Raw genomic sequence first — 21681 nt, 5'->3', positions numbered from 1 at the left:
GTTGCGCCATTAGAAATGAGGTTTTCAGTTTGAAGGACAATAGGTACCCCTCATTTTGTCTTTGTATGAGGTTGCTGGGGAAGATAGTATCCTCGTTCAAGGCTATTCCCTATGCCCAATTCCACTGCAAAGGTACATTCTGTTTCGAACAAGAAGATTCCGGCCCTGGATTTCTGCATATCTCTGTTTCCAGAGGTACTGTGAAGCCTGAATTGGTGGTTGATAATGTACCATTTGGAGAAAGGAAGATCCTTTTGGCCTGTGGTATGGAAGTTGGTAACCACCAATGCCAACCTTTTAGGTTGGGGAGCCGTTCTGGAGGAGGCCACAGTTCAAGGAACATGGCTCCCGCAGGAAAGGGTTCTCCCCATCAATGTCCTGGAACTTTGGGCAGTGAGACTGGCTCTGAGGTATTGGACATTCAGGCCTCAGGGTTGGCCTGTAAGGATTCAGTCTGACAATGCCACAGAAGTGGAATAAATCAACCACCAGGGCGGTACAGGTGTTGAGGTCCTCAGAAGGAGGTGAACTACATTCTGACCTGGGCAGAGAGATGCACTATATTGCCAAAAGTATTGGGACGCCTGCCTTTACACGCACATGAACTTTAATGCCATCCCAGTCTTAGTTCGTAGGCTTCAATATTGAGTTGGCCCACCCTTTGCAGCTATAACAGCTTCAACTCTTCTGGAAAGGCTGTCCACAAGGTTTAGGAGTGTGTCTATGGGAATGTTTGACCATTCTTCCAGAAGCACATTTGTGAGGTCAGGGACTGATGTCAGATGAGAAGGCCTAGCTCGCAGTCTCCGCTCTAATTCATCCTAAAGTGTTCTATTAGGTTGAGGTCAGGACTTTGTGCAGATCGGTCAAGTTCCTCCACCCCAAACTTGCTCATCCATGTCTTTGTGGACATTGCTTTGTGCACTGGTGCGCAGTCATGTTGGAACAGGAAGGGGCCATCCCCAAACTGTTCCCACAAAGTTAGGAGCATGAAATTGTCCAAAATGTCTTGGTATGCTGACGCCTTAAGAGTTCCTTTCACTGGAACTAAAAGGCCAAGCCCAACCCCTGAAAAACAACCCCACACCATAATCCCTCTCCACCAAACTTTACACTTGGCACAATGCAGTCAGGCAAGTACCGTTTTCCTGGCAACCACCAAACACAGACATGTCCATCATATTGCCAGACAGAGAAGTGTGATTCTTCACTCCAGAGAACACATCTCCACTGCTCTAGAGTCCAGTAGTGACGTGCTTTACACTACTGTATCCGACACTTTGCGTTGCACTTGGTGATGAAAGGCTTGGATGCAGCTGCTCGGCCATGGAAACCCATTCCATGAAGCTCTGTACGCACTGTTGTTGTATGTTCCAAGTTTGTCAGCAGTGTTCATCTCAGTCGTCGACAGTTGATTCCAGGGGAATGGGCATTGCATCCTGATGTTTTCAAGGAAATCTGCCAGCGATGGCATTACTCGGATGTAGATCTTTTGGCAACCAGGCTCAACAACAAGGTTGATCTTTTTGTGTCCGGGGTAAGGGACCCTTGCGCAGCAGGGGTAGATGCCTTAGTGAACCCTTGGAACCAGTCTTCACTGATTTATGCCTTTCCCCCGATCCAGCTGCTGCAGTGTCTTTTACGCAGGATTTGGGAGGAGTTTATTCCATTGATACTGATTGCTCCGGCCTGGCCTAGGAGGGCCTGGTATGCGGACATAGTGGAGATGGCAGTGGAGAGGCCACGGTCCCTGCTGTATAGGCCAGACCTGTTGTCTCAAGGTCCTATATTGCACCCAGTTTTACGGTCACTAACTTTGATGGCGTGACTATTGAAACCCAGATCCTGAAGGATAGGGGGAGTGTTGGAATCTGTCATCCCCATCACGTTGGGGGCTAGAAAGGTCATTTCTAGGAGCATTTATTACAGAACCTGAAAGGCTTACATTTTCTGGTGTGATGTTCACAAATGACACCCACAAAAGTAAGTGATTGGCAGAATTCTGTCGTTTCTTCAAGCAGGGTTGCAGATGAAATTGATTGTTGGTACCATTAAGGGCCAGGTTTCAACATTAGCTATTTTTTTCTAGAGGCCCATTGCGTCTCACTCTTTGGTCCGCACTTTTTTTACAAGGAGTGATGCATATTGCTCCTCCTGTCAGTTTGCCTTTGTGTCCATGGGACCTGGACTTGGTTTTGGAGGTTTTGCAAAAACCTATTGGAGAGATTCCACTGGTCCTATTGACTCGTAAGGTTTTGTTTCTAGTGGCAATCAGGGGGCTGGAGCTGGCAGCTCTATCTTGTAGAGAACCATTTCTGGTTTTGCATCATAATAAAGTGTTGTTGCGGCCTCAACCAACTTTTTTTACTAAAGGTGGTTTCTAGTTTTCATCTCAATCAGGATATAGTTCTGCCTTCATTCTTTCCTAGGCCTCAGTCAGAAAGAGAAAGATCTCTGTATACCTTGGATGTGGTTCATGCTGTAAGGGTGTTCTCGAAGGTTTCAGCACAGGTCAGGAGGTCAAATGCTCTGTTTGTGCTGCCAGAGGGGCACAGGAAGGGGCAGGCGGCATCCAAGGCAACTATTTCACATTGGATCCACCAATAGATCATTCAAGCCTATGGTTTGAAAGGTAAAGTTCCACCCTTATAAGTGAAGGCACACTCTACCAGGAGTGTGGGGGCATCTTGTGTAATCCACCATCAGGCGTCAGTGGCTCAGGTTTGCAAGGATGCTACATGGTTCTGTTCACACATTCACAAGGTTCTACCATGTGGATGTCAGAGTCGCAGAGGATTCTGCCTTTCTTTGTTCTATGGGTGACTGAGTAGGTCCTGTGGGATTATTGACGGTGGCTATCATGGTGTCACCCTCCCTCTCAAATTTCTTATTGCTTTGGGACATCCCACATAGTCATGAATAGCCTGCTCTGTGTCCCATGATGTACAATAAAAAGAACTGGATGTTTTCTACATACTTACCTGTAAAATCCATTTCTTGGAGTAAGTATGTAGAAAAGAAAATCCAGTTTTTTGGTTTAACAAAAACAAAACCTCTCTGACATACACTGTAGTGTGTTTACTTTTTGCAGTTAATCAAATCACATTTACAAGTGGTATATGAAAGAGTTGTTAACTTCATTTGTGTTGTGTGTGTTCACGAATTTCCTCAGAAACAACAACAGTCCTGCAGCATCATTCACAGCCTTCGAGAGAGTCAGCAGCAAGAGCTTAGTCGGTTCCTGAATCCTCCAAGTATTGAGACAACACAGCCTAGTGATGATATGAACCTCAATAACCAGGACAATGCACAACCAGAGGTATTATCTTCTACTCATGTTCTAAAGATGGCCTTAACTATACATATTTCCCCCCATGAACAACAGTCAGGGAGACATCTTCTAGTCTTTCAACGTGCTAGTAAGCGCTACTATGCACCTTGGAACTTGGGGCAGTTACTACCTTTTGTGCTCTCAAAAGAGGGAAGGATTGAAAGTGATTTTCTTCCCCTAGCTTAGTCCTCTATGGTGCCTCCCTGCCCATATGATGGTAATGATGAAAACTGGAATTAAACAGTTTTAGCAAACCCATGCTGCCTTTCAGTGAAAGTTTAAGGCCTTCTTCACGCAGATGGTTATGTGCATACAGCAGATCCTAGGACCTCGTATCTCAGGTGTATGTAAACAAAACAATGACAGGTTGATAGGAGCTGTTCACATGTATCCACACATATAGTAGTTACCTTTGGATAGGGAGAGATGAGCAAACTTGGACTTTTAGGCCCCATTCACACCTGAGCGTATTGGAATCGTGGGTAGAATCGCACGATTCTGCCTGTGACTCCAGAATTGCAACAAAACGTGCAACGTACTTGCAATACCATTATTTTTTAATAGCACCCCAAATTGCTGCAAAACATGCAACACCAAACTCGCCTGACTCATTGCCAAAATTTGGTACACGAGCAGCTTCTTTGGCATGTTTTGAGGCGGAGGGAGGCCCATTCAAAAAGAATGGTACCGCTCCAAAAACACGCCACAAAAACAAGCAAGGAAACATGATGCTGCAGCCTTGCTCAGGTGTGAATGGAACCTTAAGCATAATTGCTGTATAATTTCATCATTAAGTCTATTACTTCTGACACTCTGCCAGTCCATTATAAAACCATGCTTTGTTGCTTAGTGTTTGAGTCTGATTTGAAGAACTTTAAAGAACAGACCTAGCAGAAACTGGTTGACAAAGGAGAAAACATTTACTAGAATTTTTATGTAGTCTGGGTTTTTGTAGTCAGCAGAATCCTAATATCCTGGCAATTATGTTTTCTTTATCAATGACTAAGGGACACAGGTATAGGATTCAGTTATTCTGAGATAATTTCTTATACTGCTGCATACAGGAAGTATTGGACACTGACAAACAAAAGACCATTGGACAGCCAAGAAACCCCTCCTGCAGAGAAAATGCTCTAAAAACTCCAAACTGAGTAGAGAAAGGGATGCCATACTGAAAATTTAGCAGTATGTGACAAAAAATAGATTTACTTTTTTGTCTATAGGGTCAGCAGAGAACTGGCAACATTCCATTACACCCCACCAGCACACAGTTCAGCCTAAAACATCATGAATTCCCTTTGCACAGCTCAAGGTTGCATAGAGAAATGCATAATTAGCCATGACACACTGTAATACCTCATCATTTTTAATTATGAGACTGGAAAATCAGATACCCTTTAATGAATAAATCCCACAACTACTCACAGTCAAAACTGCTTAAGCCAGCAGTTAACCACTTAGCAACGGCCTACCTGCAATGCACTGTGGGTGGGCAGCAGCTGTAGGCAAAGTAACGTACCTGTATGTTGCTGCCTACTTCTGAGTCTCAGTTGTGTGCATGCTCACCTCACGGCCAGCACCCACTGTGATTGTACACAGCAGGAGCCTGTCAGCAGATCCCGTCTAATGATTCATGGTCAAACCTGCTGATCCGATGTGTACAATCACAGACCAAAACTCTGTGTTGGCAATCAACACAGAGCTCTGTACAGAGGGAACAATCTCTGTGATTCTCATAAGAAACTTAGAGATCTAGTAGTAAAAAGCAGCACACTTACACATAGTTAGGCATACATTTACTCTTGACTGCCCTAAATGTTAACCCTTTCCCAGCCAGTAGTGTTGGGCTCGATGTTCGAGGCAAACGTAAGTTTGACGCAAACATCAGCTGTTCAAGTGTTTGCATTGAGAGCCATGATTGGCCAAAGCAATGTACCTGACCACTGTGAGAGCCATGATTGGCCAAAGCCACGCCTCACACTATGTAAGCTTGCTTACACTGCAGCCTTATGCAGTGTGTTGCTGGACACTGTCGAGGACAGAGGGGAGAATACTCTAAAAAAACAAAAAAAAAAAAAAAGGGGTCCCTGCTACCCTTCCTACCAGACCTAAAGGGCCTGGTATGGACAGGGGGTGGGGGGACCCATTCTGTTTCTAAGTGCGTGGGGTTCCCCCTAAAAGCCATGTCAGGCCCTTAAGACCTGATAGGACTTTTAAGGGGAACCCCACCCCCCAAAAATGGGGGAAAAATGCGTGGGGTTCCCCATAAATTCCTACCAGTCCCTTGATCCGAGCACAGGCTTGGCAGGGCAAGAAAGGGGGGATGATCGAGCGCCCCCCCCCCCCCCCTGTGGCTTAACAGGCCATGTGGTAACAAGGGCCTCTTCCTCACAACCCTGGCCTGGTGGTTGTGGGGTCTGCAGGCTGGGGGGGCACATTAGCTTCAGGGTACCCTGATGCTGCCCTCCCCCCTCCTTGTAAATGAGTAAGGGGTACCCCTGCCCATTCACTAAAGGGTTAAATTTAGAAAAAATAAAGGTGCCAGACTTTTGAAAAATTCCTGCAATTAAAAAAAAAAAAAAACAACAGTTTTTGACAAGTCCTTTAATAAAAGAAAAGCCACCCCCCCCCCCAAAAAAAAAAAATGGTTCCATCGATGCATTCCATTATCAATCATGGCATCCTGCATTGTCCTGACAGACTGACTTGCCGAAATAAAAGAGAAACCTGACGCTCGCCAACCCATCCGTATCCACTGAGCACTCGCAGTAGTATGACAGGTCTGACAGTTGCAGGTCAGATGTAAACAATAGGGCCTTACAGCTAGCCACGCCTGTTTGTGTTTTTTTTAAATAAAAATGTCAGTCTTGCTGCAGCATGTTCTATACATTGTACAGATTTGCAACTTTGCAGGTAGTTTAAGGGGGTCCCCCAGGCATGATATTTAAAGGAGTTTTTCTTTTTTTTTTTTTGTTTACTTTATACAATGAAAAATTAATGCCCCTTTAAAAATGGTACTTTTTTATTTATTTTTTTTCACGGATTCATGTCCCTTAGGGCAGTACCCGAGTCCCTATACTCCTTTTATGCCCAATAACTTGCATATAAGCCTTCAAAATGGGCACTTGTGAATTTACAAGTTCTAGTCCCATAGACTTGCATTGAGTTCAAAGTTTGTGGTTGAATGTTCCTTACGTTCGACCATGACCCGAACAGTTCAGCACATCACCACCAGCCAGTGTCACTAGTACAGTGACAGTGTGTAATATTATCACTGATCACTGTATTAATGTCACTGGTAACGTTAGTCAGTTCCCCCCAGCATCAATTCAGATTGCTTTCCACACTATTGCAGTCCAATTTTTAGGTTGCTGATCACCATCATTAATAGTAAAAAGTTTGTAGGCCAGGGGTGGGCAACCTTAAAAAGGTGGGAATCTACCTGAACAACATGGGAAAAGTCAAAGATCACTGGGCACAGTGTCACCCAGTATCTCCTCCTCACATCTGATTTAAACCTCTAATTGATGTACTACCATGTTGCAATCATGTCCATTGCAAGACAATCATGGGTTTAAATTCATCACACTCAGATAACTTTTCAGATGAGCAGCAGTGCCTATTGCACTTGTGAATGAGCCCTTAGTTGTATTTGGCAGGAGTACCATTAGTTCACACCTAGGTTTGGGTGATAAAACCCTACAGTTGAGTCAAGGTTTTACTGCTCCCAGTCCCTACCCCCTTTAGCTGCTGAGGCAGCAGCCAAAGGTGTACACATGCCACAGCAGGAAATAAGCCCCCTGCAGCTTTTGGTGGGTGCTACCGCCTGACAATGGTGACCCATTCAAATCAATGCAAGCAACTGGTGAGAAAGCAACACAGGCTGCCTGCTTTGACCCCTTGTTTGCTGTACTGCACAAGGTTGTTTTGGCCAAAATCGATGAAGAAATTTGATTTTTTTTTAATTGAATATGTTTTATAGCAGAAAGTAAAAAACATTGTTTTTTAAAAATTTTTGGTCTTGTTTAGTTTTTATCACAAAAAAATGATCAAATACCACCAAAAAAAAGCTCTATTTGTGTGAAAAAAAATGATATAAATTTTGTTTGGGTATAGGCTTGCATGATCGTGCAATTACCAGTCAAAGTAGTGCAGTGAGGTATAGCAAAAAGTGGTTCAAGTGGTTAAGGGAATAACCATTACAAAGTCTGGCGTATTCATAAGTGACTCTAATTGGCTGTTTGCAATTTAACAGCTCTACAACTGAGCTCCGGCAATTTCTGACCTTAAATTCAGCTTTTAAAAGCCACACCTAATTCATAAAACCTGCTATGATAACTCTAGATTACTAACAAGACAACAACTTGTTTAGTCTATTATGTAAAGGAGACGGAGTAGACATATTTCATCTCATGTGTAATCTAGACAGCTGATGTATTATACATAATACTTAGTCACTATAAAATGGTAATTTAATGCTGCATGATAATATATGGATTATAAGACTGAAATAAAAATATGTCTGGTAAAAAAAAAATATAGTTGCATTTACAAAACTGACATTGTGGGCAGGTCTGCTAGAATCATAAATGGGTTAGTAGTCGTACAACTCGGCCCCTTTGATTGTTCATGGTATTTCTGCAAATACCCTCCTCAGGGGTTACAAAAAGCTATTTCAACTGCAGAGTGAGTGCTTTTCTTTTCTGTTGAAACAACATGGCTTGGCAATGGCTTTTTGGTTTGCCAGTGTCCAAATCCTCCTGTAAGCTACAGTATAAACAATTGTCTCAGAATAACTGAATCCTGTGTCCATTAATGAACTCTAAGTAATAGATTTTATGGCATGTAAAAATATCCTGGTATTATGAAGCTTTCATTCCTTAGTTGCCAAAAATCCTGTCTGAAATTTTGAAGCCTACTTCTGCCACATTCTGGTGGTTAGTGATGGGCCAAACACCCCCCTGTTCGGTTCAGTTCACGGTCAAACATTCAAACCTAACAAAAGTTTGATCGCGAACTTCAAACAGGGAAAATTTACTAAGTGGTATCTTACAACATCTGAGTATGTGATAAGATACCACACAGCTACTAAAGTTATATAATTAAGTCATGTGGTATTTTAGTAGTGAAAACATTCTTTAATGTTAATGTTTCAGCTGTCAGTGGTGTTCCCCACTGACAGCTGAATGTAAAAAGAATTGTCTGCATTGGCCGACAATTAAAATGAAAAAAAAATTCTTGGGGCCCCCCCATCCATACAAAGCCATTTGGTTCTGGTATGGGTTTTGAGTGGACCCCCCCCCTGCCAAATGTTTTTTTTAAAAATGGCGTGGGGGTCCCCCTCAAGATCTATACCAGACCCTTATCCGAGCATGTAGCCCAGCAGGTCAGGAAAGGGGGGGACAAGCAGGGCCCCCCCAAACAATACCAGGCCACATATCCTCAATATGGGGGGGTACACTGGGGCAGTGGCTCCCCCTTCAAAGCACCTTGCCCCATGTTTATGGGAACAAGGGCCTCTTCCCCACAACTGTGGCCAGTGGTTGTGGGGGTCTGTGAGTGGGGGGCTTATTGAAATCTGGAAGCCTCCTTTAACAAAGGGGCCTTCAGATTCTGCCACCCATGTGAATGTGTATGGGGTACATGGTACCGCTACTCATTCACACAAAAAAAAAAAAGTTGACAAGTCCTTTATTAAAAATTAAAAAAAGTCCCCAAAAGTAGATCCAACGTCATCCATGATGCCCACCACCACCACCGATCCGAAAACAAAAAAAACACCATCTGACAGCTGCGCCGGGGTGACAGTTCTTAAATACTGTAATGATGTCACAAGGGGGCAGGGTCACCCCCTGCAACTTGTGGTGTCATCATGTGCTGTGATTGGCCAAAGCAGGTGCCTGTGGTCAGGTGCATTGCTTTGGCTAATTACAATGCACTATCAGGGTGCAGTGCATTATGGGGCACAGCGGTCAAACAGCCCACTGAATGCCCTTACCGTTCGTGTGTTCCCTGAACACATGAATGCCCGATGTTCAAAACTAACTTATGTTCAACTTGAACAGCAAGCCCAACGCTTCTGGTGGCTTAACGATTGATCTTCAATGCTAATTCAGCTGTTAAAAGCATATTGTTCTGCTCAAGCTTTCTTAAAGTGTTACTAAATCCACAACAGTAAAGTCGCTCTGTATATGCAGTAAAACATGCTTGTTATGTGGAACCTAAGGGGTTAATCGTCTGCATTGTGTAAAAACTCTGATCCTGACTTCTCTGATCCTCCCCTTCTTCCAGTGCCCCCCACTTATCTTATTATAAGACATATCGTGTAGAGTCACTCTGCACATGCTCAGTTTGGTGTGTATTGCTAGAGAGGGTTTTTTTTTTCTTGAGAGAGTGCATGTGATCAGCACAGGGCCAATCAACAATGTCCAGACAAAGGTCCTGCATCCTAGAACAGAATGAAATCTCCTCCCACAAGCTTTAACATGTGCTCTGCTGAAGGCTGATAGAAGTCACAAGACTTCTCTAACTGCTGATGAGAAAATGTATCTAGCCGATTACATTTACTAAAATAATTGTATTTCCATGGTCTGTGTACAGTGGGAGACCAGATATAGTGAATGCAGGATCCTGGGTTTAGTAACACATTAAATACTGAGTTTAGTTAAAACTAAAAAACAGAAAAATGAGCACATACAGTAACTTGCAGGTCCCTTTTTCCGATTCTTCTGCTTTCAGTAGAAACATTCATCTATGGCAGGGCAACAACTGCAGGAGTACAATTGAAAGGCAGTTACAGAGTGACATCACTCAACAAAAAGAAATTCCATTAAGTATCTTAATGGCAGAATACATGGCATATACAAAATATTGCATCAACATTTTAAAGTCTATATGAAATTTTAGTGATTGGATTTAGACGTTTTTGAAACAAGTAAGACTCATAAGTAGATCTTTAGTTCTTTCACTTTCAGTTTTTGTAACCATGAAAACTAGGATGGCTATTTTATTATCAAAGATCTTGTGGGTAAACAGTTGAAGTTGGAAAAGAGATAAAACGTAATTAATGTTTGGTCCACCCTTTATACACTGATCACCTGTAGTATCATCTTCATCCATTGTAGAAACTAGTTGATGAAGAACACAAAAAGGATTTGATGATTCCCTGCAGCTCACTGTATATCAATGGCATTTGACACCTGATACTTCTGTTACAGTGGCCTGCTATAATCTGATTTGAAGGATATAAAATATTCCTAATATAATTATATGCTTACATTTAAAGTTTACAAAAACATATTTTGTAATCTTTTTGTTTCTGCTTATTTGTAGACAAGTAGTCAGCAGCAGCTTCTAAGCCCAACACTTTCTGACAGAGGAAGCTATAGACAAGATTCTATTGAAGCTGGTAAACGTCTGAGAAGATTTGGCCAGTGGCACCTACCATCAGGTAACTATAAATGGCAAAATGTGGAGATATGTTCAGATATATGAAGAAATTTTAAACATTGGTTAAAGTTTATTTAAAAAGGTAATAAAATAATAGAAGTTATAATCTATAATGATAAAATATAAGCTAAAATATAACAATTTTAGCAAGCATAACGCCATCACAAAGGCTACACCTTCAGGGAAAAATATGTCAAGAATTGTATTGGACCTTCTGCTGCAGGTGTGGCTTCTTGCCTCATCCTCTGCATTCTTCATTGACACTGTTTTTAAGCCTAGCCCAGCCAGGTCAATACCATATTAATACACTAAAATGACCACTTACCTCAAAGGTGGTACTATGGTACCCACATAGTCAATCTTATTTTAGGTTAATAGGCAACCATACCTTTTTCAAAGCAATAACTTCTGCTTTAATCACCTAAACAAAACAGAAATACAGAAATTATTCTATGGTGCTGGATCCTGTAAAATCAAGAAGAAATATCCACCAGTGTATAGAGAAAAGCTGTAAAGGTGCTTCACCTAAAATTGAATTTCAAACGTCCCAGAGAAAGCCAATGCTAGCTTCTCTTTAGGTGGTTTCCTCTCCACAGATGTCTCTGGGCAGTCTCCTGCTTCTTAGCCTTTCACTGAAGGAGATACAGAGAAGACCTGTCACTGATGTCTTTATAAGTGGCAGTTTCTCTTTGTGCCCAAAATGCTCTGCTTCCAGACATATAGACCTCATGCACATTGGGCTTACAAATTGCCAAATTTTTTTTTTTTTTTTTTTTAGCTTGTAAAAGCACCTTTAAGTTAGCCTATGTGTCCATGCACACATAGGCATTTACAGGCATATTAGAAAAGGGAGCATTTCAAGGCTGAAAAAAACCCCATCACCAACACTTTCAGAAGAGGCACCTATGAGCACAAAAACTGCTTGACACTCCTAACCGCATGTAAGCATGTCTAAATGCTAGGCGTCTTTGAGTGTTATTGCATTCCAATGGCCAAAATAAATTAATATTCTGGCCAATGGAATCCATTTATGCTCAAATGCTTGACGCACCTAAATGCAGCTAAACACTTGTGCAATACGCAGCTTTAGGTGTATTTAAGCAGCTTTTCCAGGGCCATCTTTAAGGAGGGACAAAAGGGGCAGCTGACCTGGGCCCAGTCATTGTTGTGGGGCCCAAAGCAACTGCCCCATACTTGCCAATTTTATTAGTTTACATTCCCTTTTTTTGTCTCTGTCTGTGTCTAATATCTCAGTGTCAAGTGCTGTCACTTATGCTGCCCAGCTCTCCCAGTGGTATTCATATGTAAATAGCAGCTGCAATGTGGCATTCATATGTATATTATGCCCCCCCCCCCAAGGTTCCAGCCATCAACACCACTGCTGGTGGTCAGTGTAAATTCCCCCTTACTTACGTTGGTGGCCATTGTAGAAATGTATTGGTTGTTGGTGTAAAATCCCCCATTACATTGGTTGTCAGTGTACATTGGTGGTAAGTGCAGGATTGCCCTTACACTGGTGCTTAGTGTAAAGCCCCTTACATTGGTTCTCAGTTTTAATCCCCCCTAACATTGGTGGCAGGTGTAGAAATGTCACCTCCCATCCCCATCCAGCACTGCCACTGTTCCCATCCACCCCAATCACTGCCATTCATCCCATCCCACCAAACACTGCCACTGATTCTATCCCACATCAGCACTGTCACTCATCCCATACCCCCAGCACTGCCACTTTGTTGATCCTCACCACCACTGATTCCACCCCCCCCCCCACCATTGCCACTAATCCCATCAACCCCCCTCCCAGCACTGCCATTGATCACACCCTCCCCCCCCCCCAGCACTGCCATTGATCCCAGGTGTCCTTCGAGTTTTCTGTCTATTGGTGGGTTCCCTAACCTTCTTAGTCCATGGTGTGCAGGCAGTGAGGAGATGATGTGATGTAACCTTCAGCAACCAGTGAGTGATTGGTAAGGATGTGCAGTAGCCTCTAGCAACCCATGGGTGAGCAGTAATGATGTGCAGTAACCTCTAACAACCAATCAGTGAGCAGTAATGATGTGCAGTAACCTCTAGCAATCAATCAGCAATCATGTGCTGTAACCTCTAGCAACTAATCAGTGAGCTGTGATTTGTTTTGTAACCTCTATAAACCAGTTAGTGATCAGTAATGATATGCTGTAACCTCTGGCAATCAATTGCAATTGCTGCCTAGATGCTTCAGTAAACTGATTTTGAGCTTAGCTGATAGTTATTGTATGTCTCAGAGCAGGTGGAGCGTGAAATTGCATTGGAGAAGGGGGGGGGGGGGTCAAGTAAATGTTTGCCCAAGGTCCAATCAATGTTAAAGATGGCCCTGAGCTTTGCAACTACCAGGAGTTTCTGGCGTTCAGAGGAGAAAAGCAAATGCCCAGTGTGCATGAGGCCATAAGCTTTAATGAGAGGGATACAAAAACATACATAGTACGAAGAGGTTTTTTTAAATTAAAAATACAAACAATAAAAGGTATTTAAAAAATAATTTGTATGGTTATAACCACAAACTCCATATCATTGCAAGCAGGTCATATAATGACATCAAAACTTTACATTTTTAAGTGTACAAAACTATACACTTTACAGAGCCAGGAATTTAATCTATACAAACTAAATTCTACGCCCAAACTAATTATTTCCCTTTTTCCTTTATTCTTTCACATTTGCTGTTCAGTCATGTATGTCAGTATATTTCAATCAATCATTCTTTTTTCCTCCTTCCTTTTCTGTTGGGTAAAGACCTTTCATTATGTGGCAACCATTAGTGCTTATCTGTGATCTAATAATAAAATAAAATACCGAGGGAGTGCAGTACAGACAGCAGGAGCTGGGAGTGCACTACAGACAGCAGGAGCTGGGAGAACAAATATTTAGTAGAGCAAATATGAGGTGGTTAGAGCTGATCACAGTTTTGCATGTGTCAAGACACTGCTTTTTTTCCAGATTGGCTGTGTTACAAAGTTTTTTATATTGATTAATTGAGAAGATTTTTTGAAATTATTTTATACCTTCAATATTAAAAAGGAAAAGAGCAAAACATTTTTGCAAGCCAACATATAATGAGCAGTTTCCAAAACCAGGTAACCTATACACATAGTTTTTATTTATTTATTTGCAGCACCAAAACCTATAAGTCATTCCGTATCCTCTGTCAATTTGCGATTTGGTGGTCGCTCTACTATGAAGTCTGTAGTTTGCAAGATGAATGCCATGTCAGATGCTGCTTCTTGTGGTTCAGAAGTCAAGAAATGGTGGACTAGGCAACTTACTGTGGAGAGTGATGAAAGTGGAGATGATCTTCTTGACATGTAAGGACAACGCAAGCAAAACTCAAAGCAACATCACAGATTACCTTTTATAATGGAAACTAACTTTTGCTCATTGTTACTAGGTTGTCTGTCTAAAGGATGCTTCATGTCAAGTGAGCAGGTCGAAATTCTGTTATTCAATAATATTGAGTTCAGAGTGAAATGCTGAATATAAATGATGTGACTAAAATGGTAAACATTTTTGATTGTTGACATTTGCCAGGTTCTTAGATAAAGCTGTCCATAGACATGAGATGGCAACATTCGCTTCCTTAGAACAATCAGTAAATAAACATGCAGAGTTATATCTGCTGAATATGCATGTTTATGCACCGAGTAGACCTTATTTCAAAAGAATAAAAGCAGTCATCTGGTAAAATCCATTTTAGGTAAAAAAAATTCTTCCCTTAAAATCAGGTCATTATTGATAAATTACCATATCCCAGTACAACCAGTATTGACATGATGGTCATCTTGGATTTTATGTATGAAAAGTGTTACCCATGGCCACTGGGTTGGCTTCCAACTGTCATTTCTGCATTATTAAAGTGAAATTTAGACATAATTCTGATTAGTCAATATTGGCTGCAAAAACTTTTATTGCTAGAATATTTTTCATAACTGGCCGCCTGGTATGACTTTATCAGCATATATTGCAAGACTCATCAGTAAAAACTATGTTTACAATCTCCAAATTATTACCTGTCATTCCTACACCATATCTTTACTGCAAGATATTCTCCTTAACTGTGATATACAGCCTTGTATAGTGGCCAAAAACCTGCCAGCATTGACTGTTGTAAATGTATTTATATCCAAAGTAATTGTGACACCCTATTGAATGGCACATTATGTTATATTGATTTAGATGTTAACGAATGTCTGTTACATAAAGTATGTAAGAGTTAAAGGGACATACCTCAGTTTATGACTTCAGCCGTTACTTGACTGTACAGTCTTTCTCCAAAAAATATATTCTTGTTAAAGTTTAAGGCTTCATTAACTCCTTAACACTATGAGAATGTGTATTAGTACAAATATGTTGTTGTTAATGTCACTCTAAGACATCATGCCAATGCATGTGCATTTTAGTGCACCACATCACACCATAATGCACTACTGTGCATTACGGTATGCTTAAAAAAATAAAAAAAAGTATCTTTTGCTCTAATGCAGTGCACATTAACACACAAGGTAATGCACATTAAAGCATTCACAGCACAAAGGTGTGAACTTGGTGTCAAAGTAAAAGACAAATCAAAGGGAATACTGTGGAATTATTTATGTAGTTTATTTTATATAATACAATGTATAACATTATAAACACAAATGCCTTTATATATGTGTACATGTGAAAGATACCTATTCTGTTTATTATAAATGTATATTGGTTGGATATGTCTATAAAAGAACACTTTCCTTGGAAAATATAGTGTATGCTGTGCTAGCAAACCTGCCCTTAATCTATGGGGGAAAAGTCACCACTTGGGTAACAAAACGACCTGAACACTAGGGGGTTCCAGGGGCGGATTGACCATTTGGAAATTCGGGCACTGCCCGAGGACCTGGAGTCAGTAGGGGACCCCATGAGTTGCCGCTGGTACCTTTTTCATAGGCTTTTTTGAGTTTGGGCAAGGACACAGGGGCCCCATGAGTTGTCAGTCCGCCCCTGGGGTAGTCATTTATTAAAGGCAAATAGACCATTTTCTTTACAAGGTAAGTTGCACTTTGCAAGGTAATTTTCCTAAGAGCTTAGTGAATGAGGGGAAGTTCTGCTGCTGACTACCATCATCCAATCATATGCAAGCAAAAATGCATTTTTGTTGTTTTCCTTGCATGTGATTGGATATACTTTGAAAAGTGAAAATTTGCCACAATAACTAAGCTCTGGGGGAAATTTCCTTGCAAAATGCAACCTCCTTTGCAAGATGGACAGCTTATTTGCCTTTTAATAAATCAACCTATATATGTGGTTTAGAGGAACTTATTCAGCAGTGAATACCTTTGTTAAGTCACTAACAAACAATACAGATGTTCTGAATTGGATGCAAATCATCTAGATTTGTAAAATGTAGCCATAAATGAACCAATATGACCAAATGCATAAAATATTTACTACTCATCTGCTGTTGTTAGGGAACCCTAAGGCTAGCCATAGATAGCAGATAGCTCACCCTCAGCAACTTATGGCTGTCTTCTGTTTTATCACCACAATGCTGGGATCTGCTGCACCAAATAGTTTATAACCTGACCAGTGCTTGCGCCATGAAGCGCTAAATTCCTTTTCTCAAAAGAAAAAGGATTGATCTATGCCTGGTTATGCAATCTTTAAACTGTAAGTTCACACAGTGTGTGAATGATTATCTCCCAGTTTAAATAATAATAAAAGGTCTAAATGAAAATATATTAAAAATGTATACAGTAGATGTTATGGGAAGGCACAATATAGTAAATTTCAGAGAGTATATACAGTACAACATGAATTTAAGTATTTTATAAGAAATATTTAATTATTTGTTTAAAAGACCGTGTATGCCTCTTCTGCCATAAAAACAAATTTTCTCTGCCTGCTAGCATTTTTCTCCTAATTGACACACGTGCAGCTCAGTGTACAATCTCAGCATGCCTTGGGTGCCAGGAGAAAGTAAGTTCTGAGCGCATGCATAGGAGTTATGTCATCTCTGGATGGCCACTTAACATGGCTGGAAATCTTGGACTTGGAAGAAAAAAAGGAGAAAAGAAGTTTTTAGATCGCATCGCTGGAGGGGAGCAGTGAGAGGTAAGTGTGCCATATTATGCAATTAAGCTATGCATACTTGCATATTATGGTATGAGCCCTAGGGGTCCCCTATGATGAAATTCAGATTTAAATAATTTGAACAATTATAATCTACTTGTATGTGAAAGGTTCAATGAGATCAGAATAGTGCAGATATTTCTAGTTAAATTTCTGTATTTTCCATAGCACAGATTAAATTGCATTGAATTCCAATTTTTAAAGCATATCTAAACTAAACTAAAAGGAAAAATCATTGCTAGGAGGTAGGGATGTAAAAAAAATATATTTTCCTCTGTTCCCTCGCGATTGTAAATTTTCAGTGTACACTGATAGTACTGCACACTGTGCAGTGTACCTTTCAGGCTCATTACCATCATCTGTAAGAAGTGAATGCCTGGTAACCTGGAAATAGTGATGGCTTGAATTTAGGACAGAGTAGGAGACAGAGCCTGCATGACACAGCGCTGGAGAATCACGCACTTAAAATGTAAGTGTGTCATAGGACTAATGCACACTGTTCATAAAAATACTGCTTATACAGGCTTATACAGGCTTTTAGCATTTTTTTCTTCAGCCTATATAAGCAACTCTATGTTAGCCTATTTGTCCATCCACATTGTGGCAAAAAGCCACACAGTGGATTAATTCCACTTAATGTACCAAAAAAAAGGGAAAAGCAAAATCTTACATACAATAGAAAGTTATGCCCGCATTCTATTTGTGACCAATATGTGAGCACGGAATGGTTCAGCATGGGAAAAGTCATTTCTGCTTGTTCCTGTGACTGCCTTGGTATTAAATATTTTGATTACCTTCCCTGCAATATTATAATGTTGATGTGCCTGTCATTATAGTACTAATCCAATTTACAAATATTAGAAATAAGTATTTTTAATGTATTATTTTATGTTTTATTATTATACCTTTTTGTTTATTTTTTTATGGAAGAACTTTTATCCAATAATACAGCTTGGCATTATTCTTCTAGTTTTCACTATGGGGATTAAAGATGATATTTGAGGAGCACTAAATTCAGTAAAGTTAATCTTGTCACATAATCAGCCTAGTCATACTCAACAAATAAGTAAACAAAGCTGCCGAGTGCAGGATTAGTGAAACATATTGCCAAATATCTCTCTAAATAACAACGTTCATTAGTCTCCACTTCAGCTTAATGTCAGATAAATTGAGGGTTTGTTTCTTTTCCTAAATTAGTTTACAGTTCTAATAAATTCAAACTCTCGCAAGACAAAGAATATCAGAAGCATTAAAAGTAAAATCTTTGAAGTGTTGACATTGTATATAGAAAAAGAAATTAATTGGATACAATAAGAATAGCAAATTAATGAAATAAAAATGGTAAAATTACATTATGGTAAATGGTTTTTTTGCTCATTTGCATTTGATTTTAAGGCTTCTGATTGAGTTAAAAAGGCAGAGCGCTGCAGCCACCTACTTTATTCCAAAAGTTGTTATAATGATAAAACGGTTTACTTATTGGTAGTGGTGATGATGAGATAGAGCAAGACCATACCAAAATCTCTATGCTGGTAGAGAGATTTAACACTATGAACAGAATAGTAACCTTATATGCATTAGATTCAATAGTTACTAATTTTAATCACTGTTATGTTTGAAATGCGCTCTGTGCAGAATTTTAGATAGATTTTCTTTGATGCAACCTCTCTATATAGATGGTTTCTGTGCATAAACTTCCATTATAGGCAAAATGGGGCAAAAATGGCAACTTGTAATTTTCATATGAGATTATTAAATTCATTTGACATTGCACAATACATTAAACTGTTATTTAAAGCAACTGCATTTTACCTAAATAACTATCAATTTTGCTACCATTTTGACAAGCAAAGTCCATTCTGGTAATATTAAAAAGTGCCTGCCTCTTATGGCCAGTGAAACAGCCTATCCTAGTGATTTTGCTGGAGGCAGGAGGTAGCCAGCAACCTTCAAAGCTAAAAGGAATTGTGGGAGCTTTGCCCATCAGAATGGCACATGATTCAGCCACAGTGGCAGAGAGCTAAGGGACTGCTGCAGATTTCAGTAGGCACTTCTAGGTGCCTGTACATTATATTTGAGAGCAATATAATTTTTATTTAAAAACTTAACTGTAGGTTCTCCTTCAAAGGCCCGCCCTTTGAGATCCCCTCAGTGGTATTTTATTCCTTTTGTTTAATGTCTTCTGGATGGTCAGAAGCTGAGGTAAGCTAGGTCTTCTTCCTTCTAATTTATCTCCAAGTGGTAGGCAGTTATGGATAATGTAGGGAATGGTATTGATGTGGTGACATCAGTGCATAAATTTACTGTGAGTGCAGGGTGCCATGCTCATGGGACAGGGCCATTACATTATTTTTCTCAGTTGTTTGGGTTTAGTGATGCTGGGCGTCATTTAACCCTAAAGACTGAGAGTAGCTTGTGGTCGAAAAGAGGTAGCGAGAGAGACAATTTAGGATTGAAGGCAAAGGACATTTACAAAAAAATTAAGCTATATTGGCTCTTTGACAGGCCATTAATTAAACCAACTATAGTAGATTTATCCTTAAAACAGTCATTTTATAGGTGGACATTACCTTTTATGTTCTACATACTCAATTTAAAGATTCTGGATTCCCAGGGTGGCTTACCTGGTATCCAGTTTATTCCATGTTCCTAAAGTGTGTGTGCATTGTAAATGCACGGGGAAGACCCCATGTCCAAATTATACCAACACCATACATAAGTAAACTGTGGAGTATAGGATCTTCTGAGGTCACTCCAACCATACTTGAAGATTGTTTGGTCAATTTAGCCCAGTCAAATATTTTGCACATGTAGCCCAGTCAAATATTTTGCACAAAGGGTTTTAAGGCCAGCAGATTTTGAAATAACAAAAGATAAAACCAGAAATATTTTTCTCAAAAAGTTTATCATGGGGCATTCCTTTGAAATAAATATTTTTTTGTATTAAACATTTCCTTTATTTTACTTTATGTAGATAATAAATTATATATGAGCTTTAACACTGTATATAAAACTTTAAAATGTATTTGATATGTTTCTGTTTAAAAATATCTTTAACGGAACTTGAACAACTGTGAGTAAATTTACCGCAATGTCTGTCTTTTATTATTTTTAATTTTGTATGTTTTGTTGAATAATTTCAGTGCTGTTGTAATTTTAAACATTAAGTAGAATGTTGTTTGTGCATCAACCAGTTATGTAAAATACGTGTTTGGCCATGCCTTCCCACTGTTTCAACTTTGGGCCTGGCTGTATTTTACTTGTCAGTCATTGGCCTCAATTGTGTTGGTCTAGTTTGCAAATAAAATGACAAGATAGTCCTTTTGGGTTTGTATTTTGTAAACACATAGGTGTCATTTGGAACAGGTGAGCACAATGTAATTACAGGTGTCTGATTTTACTCTTGAGTCTGACAATGAGGCATGATTACAGTTGTTGTACCCTGTGTGACATCTGTCTGAGAATTTTTATCAAAATATGATTGCTGCTACTATACAGTTCAACCTCGAGGGTAAAAGTACAGACCTATAGACAGTAGTGAAGGGGTTGAGCCTTGCCACAGCATCTTTCTCTGCTTCCAGCCTCCAAAACTCTTACCTAAATCCACAGTTGCACCCTTTTTACTACTAAATGCAAAGAATGATGTTTGGTTTAGTCAACAATAGATTGTTGGTCCTATGGCAAGGAGCACTTAAAACAAAATTACATATGTTTATTTAGTGCATGCCAAATGTTGGAAATGACACTCAGCGAGTTTTTCTTTTGTACATGTAAATCACAATTTTCTCATTTTATGATGCATAAGAGAGTTGTATCTCAGGCAGTGTTTCATCAGGGTTACTGAATATGTTACCATGGTGAGTACAATTTGTTGTTTCCGGTAAGTGGAAGTGAATGTAACTCTTTCTACATTTAAGTAATTATTGGTAAACACTGTATTTCTTAAATGATCTACCAATAAACGAATACATTACAAACAATGATTGGGATTTTTTTTTTCATTTAGTGGATTTATTTAAAAAATTAGGTTTCTGAAACCCACAACTGTCTACATGTGCATTGGCAGCCTTTAAATAATTGACTAATTTAAATGCTTACATCTGCTAATAAAAAGGGAGGGGTGTGATCATTCTCTGAGTCATTCTGCAGTCTTTGTAATCTTTTCTCCTTTGAAATTCAGGTATATTTTTACCATAAATACAGTTGAAAAATCCCATACAGAGTTCCTGCTCTTGTATCTTGTATAGAGCTCCATGTCTACTGGCTGCAAGTGGTAAATATAAAATAGTCACATATTTCACTAACTTGAAAGTAATTAAACTATTTTTTTTAAATAATGCATTTTTGATGAAGAAAATCATGAATAAAGAACAGAATATATAATAGATGCATTGCCTTTAAAGGAATATCAGCCTTGACAGTGGATCAAACCTGACACTGTGACAGATCATTCCTATTAAACATCATAGCAGAATTCAAGGTCACATATTAACTCTTCTGAGAGTAATATAGCCCGTCATTCCGTTGCAGTTTATGGTTTTAGCATTTGCCAGGATAAAAGCTTAGTCTAAAGCATACCCCCTACATATAAACTGATCTCTAGATTACAATAGAAATTACCACCTTTGTATACTTATGTTCTGATGTGATAACTGAAAATAACTTCCATTAGCGCTACAAAAACTCCTGCTGGCACCAAATTAGTTTCATTTGATACCAACCGAGAAAAATATTGGCATCTGGGCTGTTTTTTGTTCACGGCT

General features: G+C 39.8%; 1 protein-coding gene across 2 annotated transcripts in view; it reads left to right on the top strand.

The window, feature by feature from the left end:
- NALCN (sodium leak channel, non-selective) overlaps window positions 1-20898 on the top strand; it is a 694063-nt gene extending 673165 nt beyond the window's left edge. For both annotated transcript variants that reach the window (XM_089679951.1, XM_089679950.1), the window contains 3 exons: window positions 3173-3319; window positions 10664-10781; window positions 13932-20898. In XM_089679951.1, coding sequence (XP_089536077.1) covers window positions 3173-3319; window positions 10664-10781; window positions 13932-14125 — 459 coding nt within the window. In that variant the 3' untranslated portion in view covers window positions 14126-20898. The remainder of the gene's footprint in view (window positions 1-3172; window positions 3320-10663; window positions 10782-13931) is intronic.
- Window positions 20899-21681: the final 783 nt, after the last annotated feature.

This window comes from Staurois parvus, unplaced genomic scaffold (assembly GCF_062004578.1).
Source record: "Staurois parvus isolate SC_StPar_1 unplaced genomic scaffold, SC_StPar_1.0 ptg000233l, whole genome shotgun sequence".
Taxonomy (NCBI): Eukaryota; Metazoa; Chordata; class Amphibia; order Anura; family Ranidae; genus Staurois; species Staurois parvus.
The sequence above is the reverse complement of the archived record's forward strand: the minus strand, read 5'-3'. Positions and strand labels throughout refer to the sequence as shown.